Consider the following 27493-nt stretch of genomic DNA (forward strand, 5'->3'; position numbering starts at 1 on the left):
TTGTCAAATGCTTTGTCTGCATCGACAGGGATGCTCGACAGGGATGCTCGTGTTGTTTTCATACGTTGAACCATTCTTGGATTCCTGGAATAAAGCCCACTTGGTCATGGTGTATAATCCTTTTAATGTGCTGTTCAATTTGGACTCCTAGTACCACCTTCACCTTCTCTGTATTGTTCCAATTTTAGTATACATGCTGCCAGAGTAAGGACTCCTGTGGCTTTTTTAAATGTGGCATAATGTACTCTGAATTCCATAATGTACTTTACATTTCAGTGCAATTACTGAATTTCTCGTTACCAAATGAGTAAATGCCTTAAAGAGCAAGAATTCTTTTCCATGCTTGAAACGCTGATAGAAATTATGAGACGCTTACTAGTTCATCTCATTGCTTCCTTTGCAGAAATGGCCTCACCTCCTACATAATATACTTCAGCTGTAATGTTGGAAAGCGACTGCTTCTTTGGAAGGTGCTCTGCAACAATGCGACCCATAGAAATCATCCCGATTTGCAGGTTCTAGGAAACCCATAAAACTTGCTTACAAATATACCCAAATGATTTAAAATACTAAGAGTATGAGTAAGATGTACCAGGAATTCCGTTCTTCTCGAACTACGAAATCAGTAATTCAACCTTTAAGGTGCTTAAAACACAGCCCCTCCCGATGGTAATGTGTGGAGTGTGTGGAGCATAGCGGTGGATTCATTTTTTTCTGCCTGAGATCCGAACATAAACGCCAGATACTTGGGACCACGAAGGACACAATTCTTTGGAGTAAAGTTTCAGGGACCACACAACTGTTGTCAGCTAACAACAGCTACGGGGAATTTCTGCTTCTGTATCACAACTCATCGGACTTGTTGGGATTGGCCCAGAGGGAGGAAAAGAAAAATGTACATTTCACTTATTTAACAGGTGTTTACAATACCTAGGGATGTGTCAACTTCCGGGAAGTCTCCTGCCAAATGTGGCCCAGACAGGGGACAAACGAAGAAGAGAATCTCTCCACAGGGCGCGGGTCCCAGAAAGAAGCTGGAGGAGGAAACACCGAATCCCCCAAACGAGAAAAAGCCAGCACCAGCTAAAATCCTCTCAGGTTCTACGCCTGCGCCCTGAGCGACGCTACGATTCCCGTGATGGCGCATGCTCCCTGAGCTGCACGCCCCCTCCCGACCCCGCACGCGCATCGGCGCCTGCGCAGCGAGGGTTTCGCCTCACCTGACTCCGCTCCTGCGGGGTTAGGGCGTTGTTGGCTTTTAGGGCGTGGGGTCGGGTGCGTTGTGGCACCAACTGTGTGGTACTTGCCGGTAACCCGGTAGGCGGTGCTCTGGCCTAGAATGAAAGGTGAATTCACAGACTTTTTAATGCAGTGTGTTTTGAGACGCTCGGACGCCTCCGTCTCTCCAGCTGCGGCCCTCCGAGAGCGCTCTGGAAAGCTGTTCATGGGGGAATTTTAATCTTGTTTGGAAGCAGCCCCGCCCAGGACTTCTTTTTATCTAAATATCCAGGAGGTGTCGGACACCTCAGAAATACTCCTTATTTGTCTTCCATAGGAAGCTGAATTATAAAGTTGGGTAATACTTTTAAGAAAGGAAAGAAGAAAGGAAAACTCAGCGCGCGCGCACACACACACACACATACACACGTTTACCTATACACAGAATAATTTCTAAGAATGGACCAGCAACTGCTAACTGATTACCTCAGGGGACAAGAGACTGGGTGGGTGAAGGACACGGGCAAGAGAAATGTTTTTGGTTTTTTGTTTGTTTGCATCCCCTGAAATTGCCCAGTGTGCATGTATCTTTTTTTTTTTTAATGTTTGAGTATTTCCTTGACTCCTCTATCAAAATGTAGACACAAAGTTGGAAGTTTAAGAAGTCTGAGTAGAAATCAGTAAACTGGTTAGAATTATATGCACATGTCAAGATAAAACGTCTTGTGTAAACCACCAAGTCTTCCTGTATAGTTCGGGACAGAGATCTTTTGGGGGTTGGGGCCAGGGGGATATAGGAAAAGAGGAACCCGGTACTTTCGGAAAATTATTGGCATTAGTGGCATACAGGAAACATATCTTTATCATCTCAATTGTTTTGTTCCCTTTGGATTTGACAAATTTAAAAGGTAAATTCTAGTGGGAACTCACTAAATACGGACTTTTGATGTTTATTTTTGTAAAGGAAATTGAACGGGTGTGACTGGCAGGGTTGAGATCTGAAGTTCCTTTTCTAGATAAGGAAAATTTCTCTTAGCGAGTAATCTCCAGACTGATTATAGTATACCCCTGCCCCCAACCTTGCAAGATAATTTCATGCTTCCTCCTCTAAGGGAGGTCATGAGGAAAAAAACTAGTCAATTGGGCATAAGAGGATTTGCAGGCAAGAGGCCCATAATGAAAGACATCTCATACCTCTCATTCCCTGGGTCAATAACCCCTTCAGTTTCATTCATCAGTGAGTGGCTAGTGGATCTAGAGCATAGGAATTCGGCACCAGAGATTGGGAGTTCCAAAAAGTAGGAAGTGGGAACTCAAAGGCCACAGGTTTATAATGTTGCTTCTTAGTTTGCCTTGTTTTTAAGTAGGAAGCCAAAAGTTGAACTCCCAAATAAGATGTTTCAGGAATAGTGTTTCTTAAGTAATTCCCAATGTCAGTACATGGACAAAGAAATTAATGAAGCCTAGAACGCATCAATCAGACTGAACAATGAACAGCACCTGGAAATAGGAATTCCCCACAGAGGAGAATAACCACATCACAAAAGAGCATACTTAGTAAAATTTATTTTTTTAAAAAAAGAAAACAATAATTTATGCCCTTGGCAAAATAAAGGATCTTGTCAATATAAATGTTTCTTAGAAAACATATGAAAAGATAATATAATATATATATATATCAATAAATCAATATTAACCTTACAGAAAAAGCAATGATTCCATAAAAATGATAAGTGAGGATCTTTCTGGCCCTTACACCACAGTATTTTGGGAAGGTCCTATGATTCCTCCTTTTTTTTTTTTTTTTTTCATATAGATGTGCCCTCATTTTAAGAAACCCTAATGTACACACATCTAAATTTAGAAAGTTCATTGATTACTTTTAAATCAATAATTCTACTTATTTACGTATGTATGTATGTAATACACTCCATGTGGGGCTGAAATTCATGATCCCAAGATCAGGAGTCACGTGCTCTACCGACTGAGCCAGCCAGGTGCCCTGTACAATCAATAATTCTTTTAAAAAATCAACAAAGTTTCTATAAGGGATCCTTCAAATTAGAAAATTTTCCTACCGTGTTTAAAATATAATTAACAAAATATATATGTCCCCAACTTCTTTCGTTTATAGTTCTATTGCATAAAGCAAGGTATACCTGAAGTGAAGCAGTAACAGAGTTGGGCCTCAGACCTGACTGGAAAGAGTGTGCTCTTACTTATAGCATGAGGAAATGTTTGGGGGCACAAATTCTCTCAATCTTTTATTTCTCTCATCATGAGCTTTTTTTACTTTTCTTGTCTCTACCACTTTCTGGTAAATTTTGCTCACCTAGTACTCTCAGGGAAAAAAGGAGGAAGTCATACAGGACGGGGCAGATTCCTGAATTAGTGAGTCACTCCAGCAGACAAAGTGAGAGGAGATTCTGGGATTCGGTGTGTGTACGTGGACATAGTTGGGGGAAAGCAGGAGCAATTCTGAACCCTTGATCTGCTTTTGAGGCCCCTCTCCCAGTAGGGGCATCTGATTCCTCTTTAGGAATAGCAACGCCCAGTCCAGCCCTCCCCGGGTGGGACACATACTCAAGAGAATGGACTTGGGCCTATTTGTCACACTCCTCCTGGCTCCCTTCAGCACAGTGGTAGTGCAGCTCACAAAACTCCTGGATCCGGCTACAGGCCTCCAGCATCATCACTTTGGGGACCGTGATTACCACTCGGAAGAAATTCGGGTACTCGAAGCACTGCAGAAATAAGAGCCTGTTATTTTTGTAGCATTTGAATCTGGTACTAAACCTCCCTAAAATGATCAGGGTCCTAATCAGCAGGAAGCAGTGATGTCATTGACTCAGAGCTGTCAGTTTGCTCAGTTCCACCATGCAAGGTGAAATGAAATGGGGTCACTTATGTCAGGGGGGTTTAAAACAGACCCAGGAGGTTATTAAGGAGATGGACTTTAGGCACCTCTTCACTGGTGAATCCATGAACTTTTGAACTGGGCCAAACCACCAATCTTACAAGGACTCAGCCAGAATCCTTATTTACTCCTTCCTGCAACTTGCTGTAGTAAGTGTCTTTGCTCAGTGATAGCCTTAGTAACAAATTATATTCAGCCAAGATTAGTTTTCTGCCACCAATCAAAATTCTATAAACAATAAATACAAGCATTTCCTTTTGTCTTTAAAAACCCTTGACTTTTGTTCCAGGGCGATGGGGAGGGTGGGGAGTGGGAGGACACTATTTGGATTGCTGTCTAAATCTGTGTTCCCCGAATTCCAATTCTGAGACACCAAATAAATGTTTTTGTTTTATTTTGGTTCTGCTTCTTTTCTCAGTTGACACCGTCATTGAGGTGCTAAGTCTATCACAGTTAATTCGTCTTGAAAGGGACTTGTGGGACAGGCTCGTCTCCCCTCACCTAAAATGTTCCACCACAACTTTTCTCCCCAGTACAGATGGGATAATGATGGGGGAGAAACACATCTTAAATCGAGGCCATGAGACACATCAGTTTAAATCTTATCAAATGAGAATACACTTTGTTGGGGCAAAAAAAAAAAAAAATCAGGTTAAAGCCAGCTCAGGGAGAGCTCCTGAGGTTCTAGAAATAGTTGAGAATGTCCTGAGAGACACACAAGCACTCACCGTTGCTGGGAGGCAGTGGACTGATTGCTCAGCAACTAACCGCTCTGTGAACTCCACATCGTTCTCAAATTCTGGGAAATGTTCCATCTCAATTCCAACCTATACCAATAACAGGGAGAGGCAAATTTATCAGAAGGAGGGAAAACAGACCAACTCCCTATGCTAGAAATTAAGGTAGGGACTGCTCTACAAAGTATCTTGGAACTCCACTACTGAAAACTAAGAGTTCTAATACTTATGAGGTCATGGAATTTTTCATAGGGAAGAGAGAATTATATTTATATTAATATTTACGTTTTTTGAAGAGTTCCTTCCTGGATGATGATAAACCAGAGCTGCAAACAGAATGCCAGTATTTCTCTAAAAAGCATTACAGGCCAGGCAATTCTTGACTGCACGGAACAATCCCACCTACTGCAAGATACTTGGTATCCCCAGTCCACGAAATGCCAAGAGCATGCCCCCACAGCGGCCACAAGGCACTCTGCAAACAAACAAAACTCCCATATACTCCAAACACCCCTAGGGAACCAGTATCATTCCTAGTTGAAAAGTACAGTGGTGTGGAAAGCCTCTTATTTGTGTCTTTTCTTTTTCTTATTTGTATCTTCTATCTTCCCTGTATCTACCCATAAAATGATTTTCTGAATCAAGGAATTAAGAAGTCATTTTAAAGGGTGTTTTGTTGTTGTTGTTGTTGTTGTTGTTGTTTAACATGTTAGTGGGCAATTCAGAATAAGGAATTCCTAAACTGCCTGGCCCGGAAGCTCAGTTGGTTGACTTTGTGAGTGCTGCAGACTGGCTTGTTTGCCCTATACCAACTACCTGACACCCACATACTTACCATGAGGTACATGGCCCCCAAAGGACGGATTGGCTGGAGTCCAGGGATGGCAGCCAATGCCCCATAGCAAAGATCAGCATTGGACTGTAACAGGAGGCAGGAAGATGTCAAGGGACAAAATTTAAGTGAAAGAAAACCAAGTCATTAAAAGTAGAGCCCACACCGAAGGCAGGGAACCCAAGTTTGCTCTGTTGGCATAAAGGGTCAACAAGAAAAAGTCTTATCCCCGGAAGCTTTCAACCAGGAGCTGAGTGAAGTGCCAGAAATGAAAGAAATGTCAGGGTGGCTGGTTACACTGATGCCACCTCCTGATTTGGAAACCCCGTAATGGAACACTGCTCCAGAAATGAGGACCCATTATCCCTAATTCCACGGGTGACTTTCCCTGACTGCCAGAGTGGAAGGCCACGGGCTGCGCTTACCTTCAGGAGGCTCAGGGTGTTTTGGTAGAACTCCTGAGGTGTGCGATGCAGGATGCTTTTCAGAGCTCCCTGGACAATGGTACAAGGTCCCAGGATCCGCTGACTCAGCTTCACCAGCCCATCCCGGATCTAAAGTGCCCCGGCAAACAGATTATTTAGCCTTCCTTAAGCATTCCAGCTTTGGGGATTCTTGTTCTGACCATTCTTTTCATCAGGTTTTACATCTCTGAAGAAGCGATGGTGCTTAGTGGCATTCTTGGATTAGACTGCTTGGGTTTTAGCCCAGCTCTGTCACATACCTCCTGTATGACTCTGGGCAAATGATACAATGTCTTAGTGCCTCACTTTTCTCAGCCATAAAAGGTAGATGATACTAATCCTGGCCTCATCGGGTTGCTGGGAGGATTAAATTAAAATGATGTATTTTGAACACCAGCACATCGTAAGCCTGCAAATAACACTTGGGATCATTACTGCTATTGTTTCCTTTTTTGTGGTCTGAAAACTAGAAGTGGATGGAACTTCTTCACAGAGCCAGGTACAGGAAAACTGAGTTTTGGAAAGGAATAACTAGTACCCTCTTTACCAGCATTTTTCCAGGCACCCAGAACTACAGGACCAAGGAGAAGGAAAAAAAAAAAAAAAAACACTACAACAACAAAAAAATCACCTCCTAATTACTATGCGCGCAAAGTAAATATATACATATATACTAAATTAGAAGTACCATTTCACCAAATTGTTCTTACCTCGTTGCCAAAAATGTCTCTTCGGTCATGAATGAGGATCCAACCCAACCTCCAGCCAGGAACCAGCCAGCGCTTGGCCAGGCCTCCACAGGACAGGATGGGCACGTTGCTGCTGAGGCTGGCCAGAGGCTCAAATGTGGAATCCGAAAACACCTGAGGAGAGGAGATGCTTGTTAGAGTTGTCTCCTGGCTTACTTTCCTCCAGATCCCATGCCTCCCACCCTTTACTTTGTATAACTAGGGACGGGGCCTTGGATTCCTGGGCTCATCCTACCCCAAAGCATGAATGGGAGCCCAAGAGGCTTCAAAGGAGACTGTCCCAAGATATTTAATCTGGTGTCTGGATTAAAGGAAGCCTACAATGAGGACACTGACCCCGGCCTGGGAATATATATATGTATAACTCAATGAAGCTTGCTCTAGGGAATGAATGCCTGTTGGGATTAGAAATCTAAAAGTAAAATTGGGGCCCACAACTGTTTGTCTGAAATTCCAGGGCCCATATTTGTTGCAGAATGCAGAATTTTTTGGATTTTGGAGATGTTATGTAGCACATGTATGATATATTACATAACGCCCCGAAGGCAGTCAGGAACAGCACTCCTAATCAAGCAGATTAACATTTCTGTCCCTTTCCGTACATTTTTGACAAATATATAGATCTGTAAGTGAGATACATCAAAAATCTTCAAAAACTTTGTATCAGGTCAAGTCAGGTTTTTCCACCAAATGAATTTCAAAAATCTTCAGATTTTCAGCTTTTTGGACTTTGGAAAATTGGCTAAGGTGTTGTAGATCTATATGTATGCTTTTTTAAGGTGGGGGGAGGAGGGGTAGTGGGAGAGGGAAAGAAACCATCTCAAGCAGGCTCCACACCCACTGTGGAACCTGACACAGGACTCCATCTCACAGAACTGAGATCACGACTTGAGCTAAAATCAAGCGTCAGGTGCTTAACCGACGGAGCCACCCAGATACCCCAATCTATGTATACTTTTAAGAGTGCAGGGTTACTGATTTGCTGTACTGAAATGATTAGCAATTATAGAATTACTTCTGGTTATTCTAGATGCTAAAGGTCTCATGAAATAATTTGGAATTGAGATTATTGTAGTGATATATCCTGCCCAAGACTTACCATGTCTCCATAGATCTCATCAGCTAAGATGGGTACGCACTGCCTTGCAGCCACTGAAAAGAAGAGAAATGGGCTGAAATCGTTTACTGTGAGTTGCCTTAGCAATTAATATTCACCTGGACTTGTTTTATTTTGCATTCCATGTTTGTGTGTTTTGTTTTCCTCTTTAAGAACTATATACTCTTCGGGGCACCTGGGTGGCTCAGTGGGTTAAGCCGCTGCCTTCGGCTCAGGTCATGATCTCAGGGTTCTGGGATCGAGCCCCGCATCGGGCTCTCTGCTCGGCAGGGAGCCTGCTTCCTCCTCTCTCTCTACCTGCCTCTCTGCCTGTTTGTGATCTCTCTCTGTCAAATAAATAAATAAAAAATCTTTAAAAAAAAAAAAAAGAACTATATACTCTTCTTATACTCTTCTAGGGTACAGAGCCTAAATTTTCCATTTAATCAACTGGATATTTCAAACCCTCTCTTCCGCATATGGGAATGGTGCAGGGGCAAGTGTTGCCTTTTTCCCCTGGTAGACAAGTCCTACCTTTCCAGTGGCATGTTATTCACTGGGAAACCCCGTGGAGCTCCCCCATTTCCATCCTCAGCTTAGAATGGACTCTTTTCTCATTCCAGAAAACAGATAAAGGATTCCATCCCCATATCTGCTCCTGTCAAATGAAGTCTGATGGACTTACCAGCCAGAATTTTCTGGAGATGACTTCTACTGAACACTGACCCACAGGGGTTTGATGGATTGTTAACGATGAGACAAGCTGTCTTTTCATCAATCAAAGATTCCAGTTGTTTCAAGTCGATTTCCCAAGACTTCTCTGGCTAGGGAGGAAGAAAGGGTGAGACCAAGATGATTCTGAAAAATTTAGGGGTAACATGCACCTAACACTGTTTTCTAAATAAAATGTGTTTGTGCCCTCCACCACCCACTTCCAGATCTTTCTGTGCTAAGATAATTGTCATATATTTTTATGACATAATAATTGAGCACTTGTGTCTAAAATTAAAAAGTTGTTTACCAATAAATTGTAGAGTTTGACCTCAATTCCCATCGATTCAGCCAAAGTCCTGTAGAGAGAGAAACCAGGTCTCGGAACTAGGATGTTTTGTCCTGGGTTGGCCAACACAGCTAAACAAAGTTCAATAGCCTGACTGCAGCCACTAGTCAGAATGACATCCTGAAAACAAATAAAAGGCTCACTTTGTTAGGAGTTCCAACAGCAATAGAAGAAAAGAGATTATCCAATGGGTGAGTGGCAAGCAATAATAAACTTACTTTTACAAGTTCCAAGTGAAGTAGTAAAGGACTATACTAAGCCAAAATTAAAAGAAATTAATGTTTATGTATATCCATATCTAAATGTTGAAAATGTTGACCACTTAAAAGACGTAAATTACTTGGGGCACCTGGGTGGCTCTGTTGTTTAAGCATCTGGCTCTTGATTTCAGCTCAGGTCATGATCTCAGGGTCATGGACTTGAGCCCCAAGTCAGGCTCCACACTCAGCAGAGAGTCTGCTTGAGATTCTCTCTTTTCTTCTTCCTCTGCCCCTCCCTGCTCTTTCTCTCTCTCTCTAAACCAAATAAATAAATCTTTAAAAAAAAAAAAAAAAAAGGAAGTAAATGACTTTAAAAAGGACATAGCAGCTGTGACTCAGCAGATTTCCATGAGAGATCATTTTGACCTTGGACTTTTTCACTTGGCTAGTTATTTTGACCAGAAATTTAAAGCCTGACTCTTCTCTGAAATAAAGACTGAGGGCACCTCTTATGTTAAGAAATATCAACCACACAGAGTAGACAATAGAGGGAGAGGAACATTTAAACTTGGCACTGCCATCAATTTGATATGCCATAGTACCTTGATCTTCCCAAATGAGTGGACTTCAGGTGAATGAGGGAAGCTACAAATTTAAGAAAAGATCCTATTGGTAAAATTTTTAAAAATGTTACTTATTTGGTGTTCATGAATTACTGTTTTTTAATGAACTTTTGTGAAGAATCAAATGTAGGGGGACCTCGGAGTCCTTTGAGGCTCCTTAAGACAGGAGACCACCTAAGTTGTATGCAACATCATCATCATATTGTAATGACATTAAATATAATCATGGATTAGGGGATGCCTGGGTGGCACAGGCAGTTAAGCATCTGCCTTCGGCTCGGGTCATGATCTCAGGGTCCTGGGATCAAGCCCTGCATCAGGCTCCCTGCTCAGCAAGGAGTCTGCTTCTCCCTCTCCCTCTGCCTGCCACTCCCCCTGTTTGTGCTTGCTTGCTCTCTCTCTCTCTCTCTCTCTCTGACAAATAAATAAAGAAAATATTTAAATATATATATATATATAACCATGGATTGGCAGCTTCACTCTATGAGAAGTCCTCAAATTGCCAAAGGGAAATTCTCCACACCTTTTTCCCCCCTGAAACCCTCATTCCTTGTGGGACAGAAACAAGGAAGAAGATACAGATTGTCCAATACTGCTTCAGAGCTGATACATTGTCTAAGACTTACCTTAGCTTCCAGGGGTGCCTCAGGCCGGTGGTAGTAAGAAGCAATCTCCTCCCGACTGGATAAGTAGCCTGAAAGTGTAGAAGGGAGAAGCTGACCACTATGCCTGAGAGCCAAGAGGGCTTCCTGTGACCTTCTGCTCCCTTAGAGTACGTGCTATTCAGGTTAGCTCTCAGCCACCACAGAGAAAGGAGATTGACTTTATGTTTTACATTTTTATAATAAGCTGAAATGTATGGGGGCTCCTGGGTGGCTCAGTCAGTTAAGCATCTGCCTTCGTCTCAGTTCATGATCCCAAAGTCCTGGGACTGAGCACCACATCAGGCTTCCTGCTTAGTGGGTAGTCTGCTTCTCCCTCTCCCTCTGCCCTGCTCCTGTTCTCTCTCTCTTTGTCTCAGTCTCTCTCTCTCTCTCTCTCAAATAAATAAATAAAATCTCAAGAAAAAAAAAAGCTCAAATGTATGATTAATAACAAGGAGAACTCTCCAAACTATAAAATACTCTGCACCATCTTGGTTACTGTGATTATGTTTTATTTTTCATTTAAAAAAAAGAAAGCAGGATTCAGATTATTTCTAAATCCCTTCCAGGCACTATATTTTTTGAAAAGTTATAATCAATGCATTCAATACACTGGGTCCCTTTTACGTTTTTTAGATCATATGATATACCTATTTGTGGTTTTGCACAATATTTTTCTTTTACATTCTATTCTTGAACAATATTTCCAAATGTTGGCTTACAAACATGAAGTAGAGTTACCATCATATAAATTATCTTTTACAAAATTGCTTTCCATAAAGATTCCACCTCCAATCAGAAAGTCCAGATGCACTATTTCATAATGTTCCACTTAATAAAAATAAATGTCCTGGGGCGCCTGGGTGGCTCAGTGGGTTAAGCCTCTGCCTTCAGCTCAGGTCGTGATCCCAGGGTGCTGGGATCGAGCCCCGCATCGGGCTCTCTGCTCGGCAGGGAGCCTGCTTCCTCCTCTCTCTCTCTGCCTGCCTCTCTGCCTACTTGCAATCTCTCTCTCTCTGTCCAATAAATAAATAAAATCTTTAAAAAAAAATAAATGTCCTGAAGTTATACAAATCAGCACTTCCTTAAGTATTCATAAGGAAGAGCATTTTCTTAGATATACATTATGATCTGTATTTCTTTTGGCATGAAATGTTCATATCCTTTGAATATCTGTCACATGGAGAATTGGTTCTGGTTTTTCAGGTTGAATCAGTTCCTTAATACTTTGGGAATAAAAGTTATAAACTTGTTTTATAATCACATTTTGATCTTTTTTTTTTTAGATTTTATTTATTTATTTGACAGAGAGAGAGAGAGTGATCACAAGTAGGCAGAGAGGCAGGCAGAGAGAGGAGAAACAGGCTCCCTGCTGAGCAGAAAGCCCAACATAGGGCTCGAGCCAGGACCCTGAGATCATGACCTGAGCCAAAGGCAGGGGTTTAACTGACTGAGCCACCCAGGCTCCCCTTTTTTAAATTTTTGTTGTATGAAACTTTATAAAGTGTAAAAAACAAACCTAAAAGTTTTGTCCCTCAGACCTCTCTGAAATATTTTTAAAATTCTATTTTATGGGGCGCCTGGGTGGCTCAGTAGGTTAAAGCCTCTGCCTTCAGCTCAGGTCATGATCCCAGAGTCATGGGATTAAGCCCTGCATTGGGCTCTCTGCTCCGCAAGGAGTCTGCTTCCCTCTCTCTCTGCCTGCCTCTCTGTCTACTTGTGATCTCTCTGTCAAATAAATAAATAAAATCTTTAAAAATAAATAAATAAAATAAAATAAAATTCTATTTTAGTGGGGCACCTGGGTGGCTCAGTCGGTTAAGCCTCTGCCTTTGGCTCAGATCATGATCCCAGGGTCCTAGGATTGAGCCCCACATCAGGCTCTCTGCTCAGCAAGGAGCCTGCTTCTCTCTGTCCCTCTACCTGCTGCTCCCCTGCTTCTGTTCTCTTTCTGTCAAATAAATAAAAATAAAATCTTTTTAAAAATTCTATTTTAGCATGAAACTGGATTTGTATTCTACATTAGAAATATGTAATTATGGCTTGGCTCTGTGACAACATGGATGGACTCTAGAGGGTATTAGGTCAAGTGAAATAAGGCAGACTGAGAAAGACAAATTCACTTACATGTCAAATAAAAAAAGCAAACAAATGAATGAACAAACAAAAAACCAAAAAAGCTAAATCACACCTATAAATACAGAGAACGAACTGATGGCTGCCACAGGGAGACGGGCTGGAGGATGGGCAAAAATGGGTGAATGGGACAAGGGGATCCAGTTATGAAATGAGTAAGTTACGAGGATAAAAGGCACAGCACAGGGAATACAAGTCAATGATACTGTCATGCGGTACATGGAGACAGATGGTCGCTACGCTGTGGTGAGCACAGCATGACATACAGAGATGTTGAATCACTATGTTGAACACCTGAAACTAAGGTAACATTGTATGTCAACTGTATTCAAATAAAAAATAAAAATAATTTTAGAAAAGAATATGTTGCTTGGTGCACATAATAGAGAGATGTGCAACACTGAAATAAAGCCAAAGGATCACTGATTTTATTACAATGCTTGATGTGGAAATGTTTAATAGATGGAGACAGTTAAACATAAATAAGAATAGGAATGGTTAAAATGGGTGAAGAGGTCAACTGTATGGTGACGGACAGTAACCAGACTTGTGGTAGTGATCACTTTGTAGTATATAAAGTTATTCTATTATACAGCTGTACATCTGAAACATATTTTAAAACACCTACATAGGAATATTTCTTTCTGTCAGAAAGAACCTTCTCATCTTCAGGAGGAAAACCCCTTCTTTATATTCTAGTTTGTTTTTATCTCTTTCACCCGAGACATTTAAAACTGCATTTGAGGGGCGCCTGGGTGGCTCAGTGGGTTAAAGCCTCTGCCTTCAGCTCAGGTCATGATCCCAGGGTCCTGGGATCGAGCCCCGCATCGGGCTCTCTGCTCGGCGGGGAGCCTGCTTCCTCCTCTCTCTGACTGTCTCTCTGCCTGCTTGTGATCTCTGTCTGTCAAATAAATAAATAAAATCTTTAAAAAAAAAAAACTGCATTTGAATGTGGTTAGAACTCTAGCTAAAATAATCATCATATGTATGGAGAAGGGGAAATAAAGCCAAGAAGCTATTTGCATATGCATTAAGTAAATTAATGTAGGACCTGGAGGGTTCAGTAAGCAAGAAGCTACAATGACACCCAGGGCCTTCCTATTAGAATTAGCAATGATAGGATAGGAGTGCTATCTGAGAAAGAAGGAAGCTTAGAAAGGAGGGCTCCACGTGCCAGAGGAAGCCAGGAAAGAAGGTGGACTTTGCTGGCTGTGTTTAAGCATTCTGAGATCGCCTTCCCCAAATCCAAATGACCACTGCATTTTAGCCTTTCCTTGGGAACTGTGCATCAAGGAAGCAAGAAGAACCGCTAGAAATTTATTCCTAATAGAAGGGCACTAAAGATTTGGAAGCCACTGGTTCGAGTCTCAGGAGAAGCTTACCAATGGAGGGGGCATAGCCGTTATATTTCCCTGAGTCCAGGGCATCTTTCATGGCTTGGGTAACTTCAGGGTCTGTAGGCAGGTTTCCAAACACAGTAGGGTCCCCTTTTCATGGGAGAAAAGAAAGAGCCACAAAGATGTTACTTTTCCATGCCCAGTGCTCAGACTCCCCCTCTACTCCCATCTTCTCCAACCAGCTGTAAGGACGGCGGTAAGAACAACAGTGATCGCCCCTCACCCAAGAGCCCCCAACTCACCAATCGACAGAGCAATCATGGTTTTGTCTGGATTTGGCTTCACCTTCATGCTGTCCACGATGGCCCGGATGGGATTGAAAGTTTTGTTGGACATGTCTGAAGGCTTCACTGACCATCTGGCCTTCCTGCCTTTCCTTTTTTCTGGTAAGGAGCCTCTCCCACCGATGTTGACATGCATATCCAGAACAGAGGGGAGGCTGCTGTTGCCATTCATCTGAATCACATACGGGTCCATCACTCGTGGAGCCTATGGGAAAAAGGAGGTCCCTGTGACTCTACCAACAGAGCACCATCCTGAGGGGCCATATTTCGACCTACAAATCAGGGTGATTTCACTAAGCATCTCTTTTCAAACTGCCTTCTTTCGCCAAATTTCTCATGCTTTCTTGTGAATGAGGGGAATTTTAAGACCTTCTGCTGAGATAGAAGACAAAGCAAGAACCCACTGTATAACATTAGCAAAGACCGTTCCATTGAATACTTATCTACTGTGAGATTTGCTGTGTGCAACCCTAATGCCTGTAAAATTTTAACAGCTCTCGGTGCAACTGAAGGGAAATGACATGAAAACTGTGAAACCGTCAAAGCTTATGTGTTGCCTCCTTTCCAAACAAAGCCTAACAAGAATCTCCCTAATGCTTCAACAGACCGTGTCTTGCCCTCTGCAGAGAAAAACCAGGAAAAACAATTCCACGTGGTTAGAAATGTAGCATTAATCTTGTCATTAGTAAAAATAAAGTCCTGTCCCATAAGCATCTTACTGCCCTGTGGAAAAAGAAGTCAACACACCATAGAGAAAAAAAGCTTACACCCCAATTACCACCACCAGATTAGCTGAGGCTTGAGATTTTACCTTCCAGCTAAAGGAGAAACAGCCTCTAAGTAGGGAAACTTGGAAGCTCTCTTAGTGTCCTTCTTTCACAGGTCACAGTGACAATGGCCTCAAGTGCAATTCTTGACTCCTAAAATAGTCTGCACATATGGGCGTTGGGCCCAGAACTTTTGTGCTATTGGTTAGGGTGAAAACTAGGTGGCCAGCCCTCCCTCCCCTCCCCTCCCCTCCTCATTTCTGAGGCTTCTCACCTCTAACCCTTCCCCCACCCCCACCAGCAAATCAGGAGTTTGTCCTCACTTCAAACATCTGGAATTCTCTGTGTTAACTCTTTCTGGACACTTTGTGAGACATCTGAGAGGACTGTCAGAGGAACAGTTATGATTACAGTCGGCAATTTTTATTAAATCTCTTTTGATACAAAACAACCCAGTAACAAGTTAACAGCACAGAAACGTGTAAGGTAAAAAGTGAGGGTCCTTCCTTGTACCCTGGTCTCTGTATGCTCTATTCTCACTTCCAGGGGTAGGGAGTGGTAATGATTTGGCCATTTCTATCATTCACCAAGATGGACTAATAGGTAGGTATGCAGACGACAAAATACATAGATACAAGATAGATACACAGATACATAATTTCATAGGTTTTCAAAACACTGAAGGGATCAGGTTTACAATTTGTTCTGCAACCTGTTTCTTTACTTCCTACATCTTGTCCTCCTTTCCTGGTCCAGGAGGTTCTACTTCAAGTCACAACGAAGTGGGCAGTTGAAGCAAAATAAGTCCCACTCAACAAATAGCTTAAACGACAGAAGGGTTCAAGGCAATTAAAACCTGAGCAATGTCATCTTGTCCTCTGAATTCTCCCTCCTGTACTGGGTAAGGAGTTACTGGGAGAAAAAGATGTTGAGGTCTAAACAAAACAACTTCCCTAAGCACACACAGCAGAAATCTCAGCATTCTGGCAAGCCTATGGAAAACACTGTCCATTCAAGGGTTAAGAGAAGCCTGGGGACTCCATGGCTCGGCTCCTATCTGTTTATTTATTGGAAGACAAAGAGTTGTTACATAAGTTCTTTCTTCTCCATTTACTTTTGGGTGATTTCAGTCTCCAGGGGAGTTGAATAACCTTTTATTTTTCTGGACCTTTCTTCTCTTAGTGCTTTGAAGAACTTATCTAACACATTCCCTTCCCCAAACCAAAGAAGCAAGCATTCGCCACCTCATCTTACCAGGGGAGCAACAGAAGCATAAAGCAAGGACAGGAAGCCTGCCAGGTCAAAGAGAATTTTAGTTCTAAAACTGGAAACCAGGCACCCTGAGCTAGAGACCTATTGCTGCTCTGTTTCAAAAATGCAAACGCACAGCCCTGTTCTTGCAACATCCAAAGACACAGAGAAGGAAAGACCTGTCAGTTTTGTTATTTGGCACCCTATAGCAAAGCCTACTTTGTTTTACTAAATGGTGGTTAAACATGGCACAGATAGATATATACTTCACAGGATGGACAAGGGTTAGGCCTTGCATACTTGCCAAGACAATGAGAACACAGCATTGTTCCCAAAGCACACAGATTTTGTCAAGGGAGAAGACCTTTCTCTCCTAAATGCTTTTATTCCTCAACCACCTCTATTTGAAATACATGAGTACCAGAGAACATTAGAAAAAATTAAAAGCATTTATAATCCTATCACCAGTCCTAACACATTAGTCTTATTCCTCCCCCCAAAAGTTGGGAATTGTGTTCTATATCTTTTTTTTTTTTGAAATTGAGATAAAATTCGGGTAACAAAATATTCACTGGCTTCTTCATTTCAGAGCGTAAGATTCAATGATTTCTGGTACACATTGTACATCACCACCATCTAACTCCAAAACATTCTCTTTTACTCTTACTTTTTCAGTAGTTAAAACCCTCATAGAGTAAATTCAAATAGAGATGTTTATAAACTAATCCCTGAACACCTTTCCCCACAACCCCACTCCATAAAGATGGCTGCTTTAGTCATTTCTTGCATATCTTTAGTGTTTTCTGTTTCTTTTCTTTTCTTTTCTTTTTATAATTGAGAAAGAGAGACGGTGAGAGAGACAGAGAGCACAGCTGGGAGGAATAACAGAGGGAGAGGTAGAAGCAGGCTCCCTGCTGAGCAAGGAGCCCCACATGGGGCTCTATCCTAGGACACTGAGATCATGACCTGAGCTGAAGGCAGATGCTTATTCCACTGAGCCACGAGCCACCCGTGTTTTTGGTTTCTATACAATACTTATGTAGCTGGTTTTAAAGTTGTTTGAAAATCTGGATACAACATATTTGTTCTGTAGCTGCTCTGTCCCTTATTGTAGCCACTAGTCAAAAGCAGCTACTGAGTACTTAAAAGGTGGTGTTGGTATAAAATACACATCAGGTTTTGAATACATATATAAAAATAATGCAAAATAATTCATCAATAATTTTATATTGATTACATGCTTAAATATTTTGGATACATTGGGTCAAATAAAGTATACTATTAAAATTAATTTCACCTTCTTCTTTTTACATTTTAAAGTACTTCTACTAGAAAATTTGAAATTACTATGTGGCTTGCATTGTGTCTATTGAATAAGGCTGTTCTTTTTTTCATAAATCATTAAAATTTTTAAAATTTTATTTATCTTTTTAAATTCAACTAGCCAAGGTATAGTATATATTATTAGTTTTTGATATAATGTTCAATGATTCATTAGTTGAATAATGCTGTTCTATAGCTTGCCTTTTAAAAAATCTTAACATGTTGTCTTGACATCCTTTCCATTTTCATACATGGAGATCAATTTCATTCCTTTTAATGGCTATATAGTATTCATTTAATCATTCTATTCTTGTTGACATGGGACAGATTCTCATTTTTTTTCTTAAAATAAAGCATATTAAACACACTCGTTAATAATGATTGAGAATTTTTATAAGTATCCTATAATGTGTGGGATAGTTTCCTAGAGGTAGAATCACATTTTGAATACCGATAGACCTGCCAAACTGATCAGCTGATGGGCTATAGAAAGAAGAGACAATATAGATATGTTATCTTGACAACCTGCCACTCAAGAATTAGACTCTCAATGATCTCAGCTACACATGAGACTCAGGTTCAACTCCCCCTCCCACACAACCACACAGTCTATGGGCTTGGTGTTCGGTCCTCATCAGGAAGTTAACATAGGAGCTCCAGATTACTCAGATAATCAATTCTGGGGTAGCAGCAGTATCAACCCACCTATGTCTCTGGTGTTCCATTCCTTTTCATTGTTTGGCCTCTGGGGTATTCCCTTTTTGTATCTTTGGAGCTCAGTCAGACATTTTGTTATATGTATTTTTAAAATATTTTATTTATGTATTTGAGAGAGAGACAGTGAGAAAGAGCATGATCAAGGAGAAGGTCAGAGGGAGAAGCAGACTCCCCATGGAGCTGGGAGCCCAGTGTAGGACTTGATCCCAGGACTCCAGGATCATGATCTGAGCTGAAGGCAGTTGCTTAACCAACTGAGCCACCCAGGTGCTTTTTTGTTATATTTTATCCAACATTTCTAGATATATATTTTTAGATTAAACTGTAGTTGATATATAATGTTACTTTGGTGTCAATATTCAGCATGGTGATTGGACAATTCTACATGTTATGTTGTGCCCATCACAAGTGTAGCTACCATCTGTCACCATAGGACACTATTACAGTATCATTGATGGTATGTACCCTATGCTGTACCTTCATTCTCACGACCTACTCATTTTATAACTAGAAGTCTATATACCTCCCACTCTCCTTCACTCATTCTGCCCATCTTCCAATTCTCTTCTCCTCTGGCAACCATCAGTTTGTTCTCTACTTATAGGGCTGATTCTCCTTTTTTTTTGTTGTTCATTCATTTGTTTTTTAGATTCCACATTTAAGTGAAATCATATGGCATTTTTCTTTCTCAAGGTGACTTGTTTCATGAACACAATACCCTCTAGGTTTACCCATGTTGTCCCAAATGTTAAGATCTCATTTTTTATGGCTAAGTAATATTCCATTGTGTATGTGTGTTGTGTATGTGTATCAAACCTTCTTTAACCATTTATCTATCAATGGACTTGGGTGGCTACCATGTCTTGGCTATTATAAATAATGATGTAATAAACATAGGCTTGCATATTTTTTTTGAATTAGTGTTTTGGTTTTCTTTCCATAAATACCCAGTAGTGGAATTACTGGATATTTCTATCTTCAATTTTTTGAGAAAATTCCATACTGTTTTCCACAGTGGCTGCCCCAATTTGCATTTCCACCAACAGTATATGAGGGCTCCTTTCTCTTCACATCCTCACCAACACTTGTAATTTCTTGCTTTTTTTTTTTTATACTAGCCATTCCAGCAACTGTAAGGTAATATCTCAATGTAGTTCTTTGATTTGCATTTCCCTTATTAATGATGTTATGCATCTTTTCATGTGTCTGTTGGCCATCTGCAGGTCTCTTTGGGAAAATATCTATTCAGGTCATCTGCCCATTTTTTAATCAGATTACTTGGGAGTTCTTTTGGTATTGAGTTGTATAAGTTCTTTATATATTGTATATCAACCCCTCATCAGATATATCATTTGCAAATATCTTCTCCCATTGAGTAGGTTGCCTTTTCATTTTGTGGATAGTTTCCATCACTGTGCACAAGCTTTTTTTTCAGTGTAGCCCCAATAGTTTATTTTTGCTTTTGTTTCCCTTGCCTGAGGAGACATGTCTAGAAAAATGTTTCTATTACTGATGTTAAAGAGATTATTGCCTGTGTTTTCTTCCAGGAGTTTTATGGCTTCAGGTGTCACATTTAGGTCTTTAATCCATTTTTAGCTATTTTTGTGTATGATGTACGAAGGTGGTCCAGTTTCATTCTTTTAGATGTAGATGTCCAGTATTTGCAGCATGATTTATTAAAGAGGCTGTCTTACCCCATTGTATATTCTTGCCTCCTTTGTCATAGATTAACCATATAAATGTAGGTTATTTCTGGGCTCTCTACTCTGTTCTACCGATCCATGTGTCTGTTTCTGTGCCAGTACCATACTGTTTTGATTATTATAGCTTTGTAGTATCTTGAAATCCAGGATAGTGACACTTCTGCTTTTGTTCTTCTTTCTCAAGATTGCTTTGGCTATTCGGGGTCTTCTGTGTTTCCAAACAGGTTTTAGAATCATTTATTCTAGTTCCATGAAAAATACAACTAATGTTTTCATAGGGATTGCAATGAATCTGTAAATTGCTTTGGGTAGTATGGATATTTTAACAATACGAATTCTTCTTATCCATGAGCATGGTGTGTCTTTCTATTTGTTTGTATCATCTCAGTTTCTTTCAAAAATGTTTTGTAGTTTCCAGAGTACAGGTCTTTCATATCCTTGGTTAAGTTTATTCTAAGTATTTTATTCTTTTGGTACAATTGTAAATGGAATTATTTGCTATTCATTATTAGTGTATAGAAATGCAAAAGATAGCTGAATATTTTGCATCTTGCAACTTTACTCAGCTTATTACTTCTAATAGGTGTGTGTGTGTGTGTGTGTGTAATCTTAGAGATTTCTATATATAATACGTCGTCTGCAAATAAAGACGTTTTAACTTCTTCCTTACCCATTTGGATGCTTTTTATTTATTTTTTCTTGTCTGATTACTGTGGCTAGGACTTTCAGTACTAAGTTGAATTAAAGCAGTGAGAGTGCACATCCTTGTTTTGTTTCTGAGCTAAGAACAAAATCTGTTTTTCACTTCTGAGTATATTAGCTGTGGGTGTGTCATATATTGCCTTTATTAAGTTGAGGTATGTTTCCTCTAAGCTCACTTTCTTGGAAGTTTTAATCATGAATGAATGTTGAATTTTGTCAAATGCTTTTTCTGCATTTATTGAGATGATCATGTGATTTTTATCCCTCATTTTGTTAATGTGGTGTATCACATTGTTTTCTGGATATTGAGCCCTCCTCTCATCTCCAGAATAAGTCATACTGAATGATCCTTTTAATGTATTGCTGAATGTCGTTTACCAATATTTTGTTGAGGATTTTTGCATCTATGGTCATCAGGGATATTGCCTTACAATTTTTTTTTTTTTTTTTTTTGGTTTGCGCTTTTTTTTTTCCAGTGTCTTTGTCTAGTTTTGGTATCAGGGTAATGCTGGTCTAATAGAATATATTTGGAAGCTTTCCTTCCAATTTTTTTTTGAGTAGTTTGAGGAGAATAGGTATTAACTCTTCTTTAAGGTTTGGTAGAATTCGAATGTGAATCCATCTGGTCCTGGACTTTTGTTTGTTAGGAGTTTTCTGATCACCAATTCCATTTCATTATTAGTAACTGGTCTGTTTTTCCGATTCAGTTTTGGAAGGTTGTATATTTCTTGGTATTTTTTCATTCTTCTAGGTAATTTATGATCCAATCTGTTGGCATATGGTTTTTCAAGTAGTCTCGTATAATCCTTTGCATTTCTGTGGTGTCAACTATTCTCTTTCTTTTTTTTTTTAATTTATTTTTATCTTTTTATTAACACATAATGTATTATTTGTTTCAGGGGTACAGGTCTGCAATTCATGAGTCTTACACAATTCACAGAAAAATATGGAACACTTCATGAATTTCAATGTCATCCTTGCACAGGGCCCATGCTAATCTCTGTATCATTCCAGTTTTAGTATAAGTGCTGCCAAAGAGAGCACTATTCTCCTCTTTCACCTATGATTTTATTTATTTGAGTCCTCTTTTATCTTTCTTTGATGGGTCTGGCTAAAGGTTAATCAACTTTGTTTATCTTTTCAAAGAATCAGCTCTTGGTTTCATTCATCTTTTCTTTTTTTTTTTTTTAATCTTTCTCCACTTTATTGCAATTTTTAAAATTTATTTTCAGCATAAACAGTATTCATTGTTTTTGCACTACACCCAGTGCTCCATGCAATCCGTGACCTCCCTAATACCCACCACCTTGTTCCCCCAACCTCCCACCCCCCACCCCTTCAAGACCCTCAGGTTGTTTTTCAGAGTCCATAGTCTCTCATGGTTCACCTCCCCTTCCAATTTCCCTCAACTCCCTTCTCCTCTCCATCTCCCCATGTCCTCCATGTTATTTGTTATGCTCCACAAATAAGTGAAACCATATGATAATTGACTCTCTCTGCTTGACTTATTTCACTCAGCATAATCTCTTCCAGTCCCGCCCATGTTGCTACAAAAGTTGGGTATTCATCCTTTCTGATAGAGGCATAATACTCCATAGTGTATATGAACCACATCTTCCTTATCCATTCGTCCATTGAAGGACATCTTGGTTCTTTCCACAGTTTGGCGACTGTGGCCATTACTGCTATAAACATTGGGGTACAGATGGCCCTTCTTTTCACTACATCTGTATCTTTGGGGTAAATACCCAGTAGTGCAATTGCAGGGTCATAGGGAAGCTCTATTTTTAATTTCTTGAGGAATCTCCACACTGTTCTCCAAAGTGGCTGCACCAACTTGCATTCCTACCAACAGTGTAAGAGGATTCCCCTTTCTCCGCATCCCCTCCAACACATGTTGTTTCCTGTCTTGCTAATTTTGGCCATTCTAACTGGTGTAAGGTGGTATCTCAATGTGGTTTTGATTTGAATCTCCCTGATGGCTAGTGATGATGAACATTTTTTCATGTGTCTGATAGCCATTTGTATGTCTTCATTGGAGAAGTGTCTGTTCATATCTTCTGCCCCTTCTTTGATATGATTATCTGTTTTTTGTGTGTTGAGTTTGAAGAGTTCTTTATAGATCCTGGAGATCAACCTTTTGTCTGTACTGTCATTTGCAAAGTCAATGTACAGAAATCAGTGGCTTTCTTATACACTAACAATGAAAATACAGAAAGGGAAATTAGAGAATCGATTCCATTTACTATAGCACCAAGAACCATAAGATACCTGGGACTAAACCTAACCAAAGAGGTAAATGATCTGTACTCAAGGAACTACAGAATACTCATGAAAGAAATGGAAGAAGACACAAAAAAGATGGAAGACCATTCCATGCTCTTGGATTGGAAGAATAAACATTGTTAAAATGTCTATACTGCCTAGAGCAATCTATACTTTTAATGCCATTCCGATCAAAATTCCACCAGTATTTTTCGAAGAGCTGGAGCAAATAATCCTAAAATTTGTATGGAATCAGAAGAGACCCCAAATTGCTAAGGAAATGTTGAAAAACAAAAATAAAACTGGCAGCATCACGTTACCTGATTTCAAGCTTTACTACAAAGCTGTGATCATCAAGACAGCATGGTACTGGCATAAAAACAGACACATAGACCAGTGGAATAGAGTAGAGAGCCTAGATATGGACCCTCAACTCTATGGTCAAATAATCTTCAACAAAACAGGAAAAAAATATACAGTGGAAAAAAGACAGTCTCTTCAATAAATGGTGCTGGGAAAACTGGACAGCTATATGTAGAAGAATGAAACTCGACCATTCTCTTACACCGTACACAAAGATAAACTCGAAATGGATAAAAGACCTCAACGTGAGACAGGAATCCATCAGAATCCTAGAGGAGAACATAGGCAGTAACATCTTCGATATCAGCAGCCACAGCAACTTCTTTCAAGATATGTCTCCAAAGGCAAAGGAAACAAAAGCGAAAATGAACTTTTGGGACTTCATCAAGATCAAAAGCTTCTGCACAGCAAAGGAAACAGTCAACAAAACAAAGAGGCAACCCACGGAATGGGAGAAGATATTTGCAAATGACAGTATGGACAAAAGATTGATATCACTCATCTTTTCTATTTCTATTTCTCATAGTTCTACTCTGATCTTTATTATTTCCTTCCTTCTGTTAACCTTTTCCTTCTTTTTCTAGTTTCTTTAGGTATGAGGTTAGATTATTTGAAATTTTTCTTGATTCTTGAGGTTGGCCTATATCACTAAAAACTTCCCTCCTAGAACTGCTTTTACTGCATCCCAAAGATTTTGGACCACTGTGTTTTCAATTTCATTTGTCTCCAAGTATTTTTTCTTTTCATCTTTGATTTCTTTGTTGACCCCCTTGTTGTTTAGGACCATGTCATTTATCTTCCAAATATTTTTTTTCCAGTTTTATTATAGTAATTGATTTCTAGTGTTATACCATGAAAGCTGCTTGCTATGGTTTCAATCTCCTTAAATTTATTGAGACTCATTTTGTGGTCTGACATGTGATCTATTCTGAAGAATGTTCCATGTGCACTGGAAAAGAATGTATATTCTGTTGTATGTTCAGTCTATCTGGTCTAATGTGTCATTCAAAGACATTCTTTTTTTTTTTTTTTTTTCAAAGACTTTATTTATTTGACAGACAGAGATCACAAGTAGGCAGAGAAGCAGGCAGAGAGAGAGGAGGAAGCAGGCTCCCTGCTGAGCAGAGAGCCCGATGAGGGACACTGGGATCATGACCTGAGCCAAAGGCAGAAGCTTTAACCCACTGAGCCACCCAGACACCCCTCAAAGACATTCTTTTTTTTTTTTTTAAAGATTTTATTTATTTATTTGACAGACAGAGATCACAAGTAGGCAGAGCAGCAGGCAGAGAGAGAGGAGGAAGCAGGCTCCCTGCTTCCCTGCTGAGCAGAGAGCCCGATGTGGGGCTCAATCCCAGGACCCTGAGATCATGACCTGAGCCGAAGACAGAGGCTTTAACCCACTGAGCCACCCAGGTGCCCCCCTCAATGATTGATTTTCTGATGGGTGATGTAAATAGGGTTCTACATTTGTTTCTGTTTTAAGATTTATTTATTTATTTTAGAGAGAGGGGGAAGGAGTAGAGAGAGAGGGAGAGAGAAACCTAAGTTTCATGTGCTCAGCATGGAACCTGACACGGGGCTCGATCCCACCACCCCAAGACCAGACCCAAGCCAAAACCAAGAGGCCCATGCTCAACCGACTGTGCCATCCAGGGGCCCCTAGATTTGTTTTTAAGTTCAAGTACAGTTGTCACACAAGGTTACATTAGTTTCAGGTGTACAACATAATGATTCCACAAGTCCTAGATATTTTTGTAACCGAAGATTCTCTAGGTCATTCTGACCTTAATATTGCCAGAAATGGAATTCTGTCTCCTAGTTAATTTGAAACTGTCACTTTCATTTTATACCTAATTCCCGTATCTTTCTGAACCTTTGATGGAATGTTCCATTCTAGAACAAACATTTTTACAGTTCCTGATGTGCACTGCCAGCTTGCTTTCAGAAGGGCCAATCACCTCCCTATTGGTAATTGTTTGCAAATCCTGGGAATTGTTTTCTAAAGAAATCTTTGCCAAATGGATTGCCAGGTGGATAAAGAAAATGGCTTTAAGTGTTGATGTTATTTCTGTCCCTTTTTATTTTGATGAGGGTGGTCATTTTCATCTATTTCTTTAGTTCTTGGTGTTTTGTGAGTTACCTGCTCATGTCCACTACCTAACTTAGAGGGTGACTCATTTTTTTCTTAGGTGAGAACCAGACCTAGGAAGTGACTGCAGGGGAGCAGCACAGCTGCTCTGAGATCACCTGCCCGGCTGCCTCTGTCTCAACCCAGCTGGCTCAGATTCAGGTTTACCGGTCAAAGAACAGCCAGCAGCACAGGATTTTGGTGGGTGGTCCTGCAAATAGTGCAGCTGACGCAGAATCTGCTGGGTTACGGGGGTGTGAAGGGGGCAAGGGCGGCTCTATCAGGTCATCCATATGGACACGCCCTCAGATTCAGTAGCTGACAACTGAACCTAGATCAGAAAGAAAAACAGCCAAAGCAAACAAGTTTTGGTAATTTCCCTCTTCTGTAGCTCATGTTTTCTATCAGTAGAATCCTGAGGGTAAAAACAAATCAGAGGACCCATGTCTACTTAGGAAGCCTTACTATTCTGTTCCTGGGCTGACAGGTTCCAATAAACTGTAGACATACTCAGATAAAGCTACACCAATCAGCCATAGTTATGACTTTCATTTAAAACCTAACAACTTGGGGCGCATGGGTGGCTCAGTAGGTTAAAGCCTCTGCCTTTGGTTCAGATCATGATCCCAGGGTCCTGAGATCGAGCCCTGCGTGAGGCTCTCTGCTCAGCAGGGAGCCTGTTTCCAGGATTCCATCCAGGAGCCCATGTTACATTTAGCAGTCATGTCCCCTGAATCTAATCTGAGATAGCTTCTCAAACGTTCCTTATTTTTCATGACCCTGGCGTATAAATTATTCCTCAATTTGGGTCTGTCTGATGTTTCTTTTATGGTTAGAAGGGAAGATTACTTGAACTATTATTAATGTTAAGGGCTCTAAAAGTGAAAAAGAAAGTAAACTGTCATCTGTTTGCTGACTGAAATGCCTGCTGGCCATTCTATTTTGGTTTGTTCTCTGCATAACTATTAAACCATGCTCCACTAACTCAGTCATTTTTCTTTTGGAAAATGAGAACTTTTCTTATGAGAACTTGGGTTTTTTCATTTGTGGATGGCTAGAACCTCAATCCGACTCCAATTCTTAGCATTCTTAGGAAGAGTGTCATTTGTACTTACAGAGAAAGGCCTAAATAAACAGGCCCAGATTCCTGGGAAATAATGTGTGTTCTTCACATTCTGATGTCCAGAATAATCCAGAGTTTATTTTTTTAAAAATATTTTATTTAGGAAAACCCAAAAGGCTCCACTCCAAAACTGCTAGAACTTGTACAGGAATTCAGTAAAGTGTCAGGATATAAAATCAATGCACAGAAATCAGTTGCATTTCTCTACACCAACAACAAGACAGAAGAAAGAGAAATTAAGGAGTCAATCCCATTTATAATTGCACCCAAAACTATAAGATACCTAGGAATAAACCTAACCAAAGAGGCTAAGAATCTATACTCAGAAAACTATAAAGTACTCATGAAAGAAATTGAGGAAGACACAAAGAAATGGAAAAATGTTCCATGCTCCTGGATTGGAAGAATAAATATTGTGAAAATGTCTATGCTACCTAAAGCAATCTACACATTTAATGCAATTCCTATCAAAGTACCATCCATTTTTTTTTTCAAAGAAATGGAACAAATAATCCTAAAATTTATATGGAACCAGAAAAGACCTCGAATAGCCAAAGGAATATTGAAAAAGAAAGCCAAAGTTGGTGGCATCACAATTCCGGACTTCAAGCTCTATTACAAAGCTGTCATCATCAAGACAGCATGGTACTGGCACAAAAACAGACACATAGATCAGTGGAACAGAATAGAGAGCCCAGAAATAGACCCTCAACTCTATGGTCAACTAATCTTCGACAAAGCAGGAAAGAATGTCCAATGGAAAAAAGACAGCCTCTTCAATAAATGGTGTT

General features: G+C 40.3%; 1 protein-coding gene and 1 non-coding gene across 3 annotated transcripts in view; both read right to left on the reverse strand.

Moving 5' to 3' along the window:
• Window positions 1-2767: 2767 nt before the first annotated feature.
• Window positions 2768-27493, reverse strand: part of TAT (tyrosine aminotransferase) — a 48985-nt gene continuing 24259 nt past the window's right edge. The window contains exons 1-12 of one of the 2 annotated variants that reach the window (XM_047710303.1): window positions 15169-15293; window positions 14316-14562; window positions 14059-14163; window positions 10523-10590; window positions 9035-9193; window positions 8699-8837; window positions 8017-8069; window positions 6879-7031; window positions 6130-6258; window positions 5708-5791; window positions 4864-4962; window positions 2768-3962 (exon numbers count right to left, since the gene is read on the reverse strand). In XM_047710303.1, the coding sequence (XP_047566259.1) occupies window positions 3822-3962; window positions 4864-4962; window positions 5708-5791; window positions 6130-6258; window positions 6879-7031; window positions 8017-8069; window positions 8699-8837; window positions 9035-9193; window positions 10523-10590; window positions 14059-14163; window positions 14316-14550 (1365 nt within the window). In that variant the 5' untranslated portion in view covers window positions 14551-14562; window positions 15169-15293 and the 3' untranslated portion in view covers window positions 2768-3821. Of the gene's footprint in view, window positions 3963-4863; window positions 4963-5707; window positions 5792-6129; window positions 6259-6878; window positions 7032-8016; window positions 8070-8698; window positions 8838-9034; window positions 9194-10522; window positions 10591-14058; window positions 14164-14315; window positions 14565-15168; window positions 15294-27493 lie in introns of those variants that run through there. The other variant, XM_047710302.1, reaches the window with a different exon arrangement.
• On the reverse strand, window positions 21761-21864 carry LOC125090039 (U6 spliceosomal RNA). The gene has a single exon (XR_007124150.1). It is a non-coding gene; the product is annotated as a U6 spliceosomal RNA (small nuclear RNA).

Source organism: Lutra lutra, chromosome 17, assembly GCF_902655055.1.
Source record: "Lutra lutra chromosome 17, mLutLut1.2, whole genome shotgun sequence".
Lineage (NCBI taxonomy): Eukaryota > Metazoa > Chordata > Mammalia > Carnivora > Mustelidae > Lutra > Lutra lutra.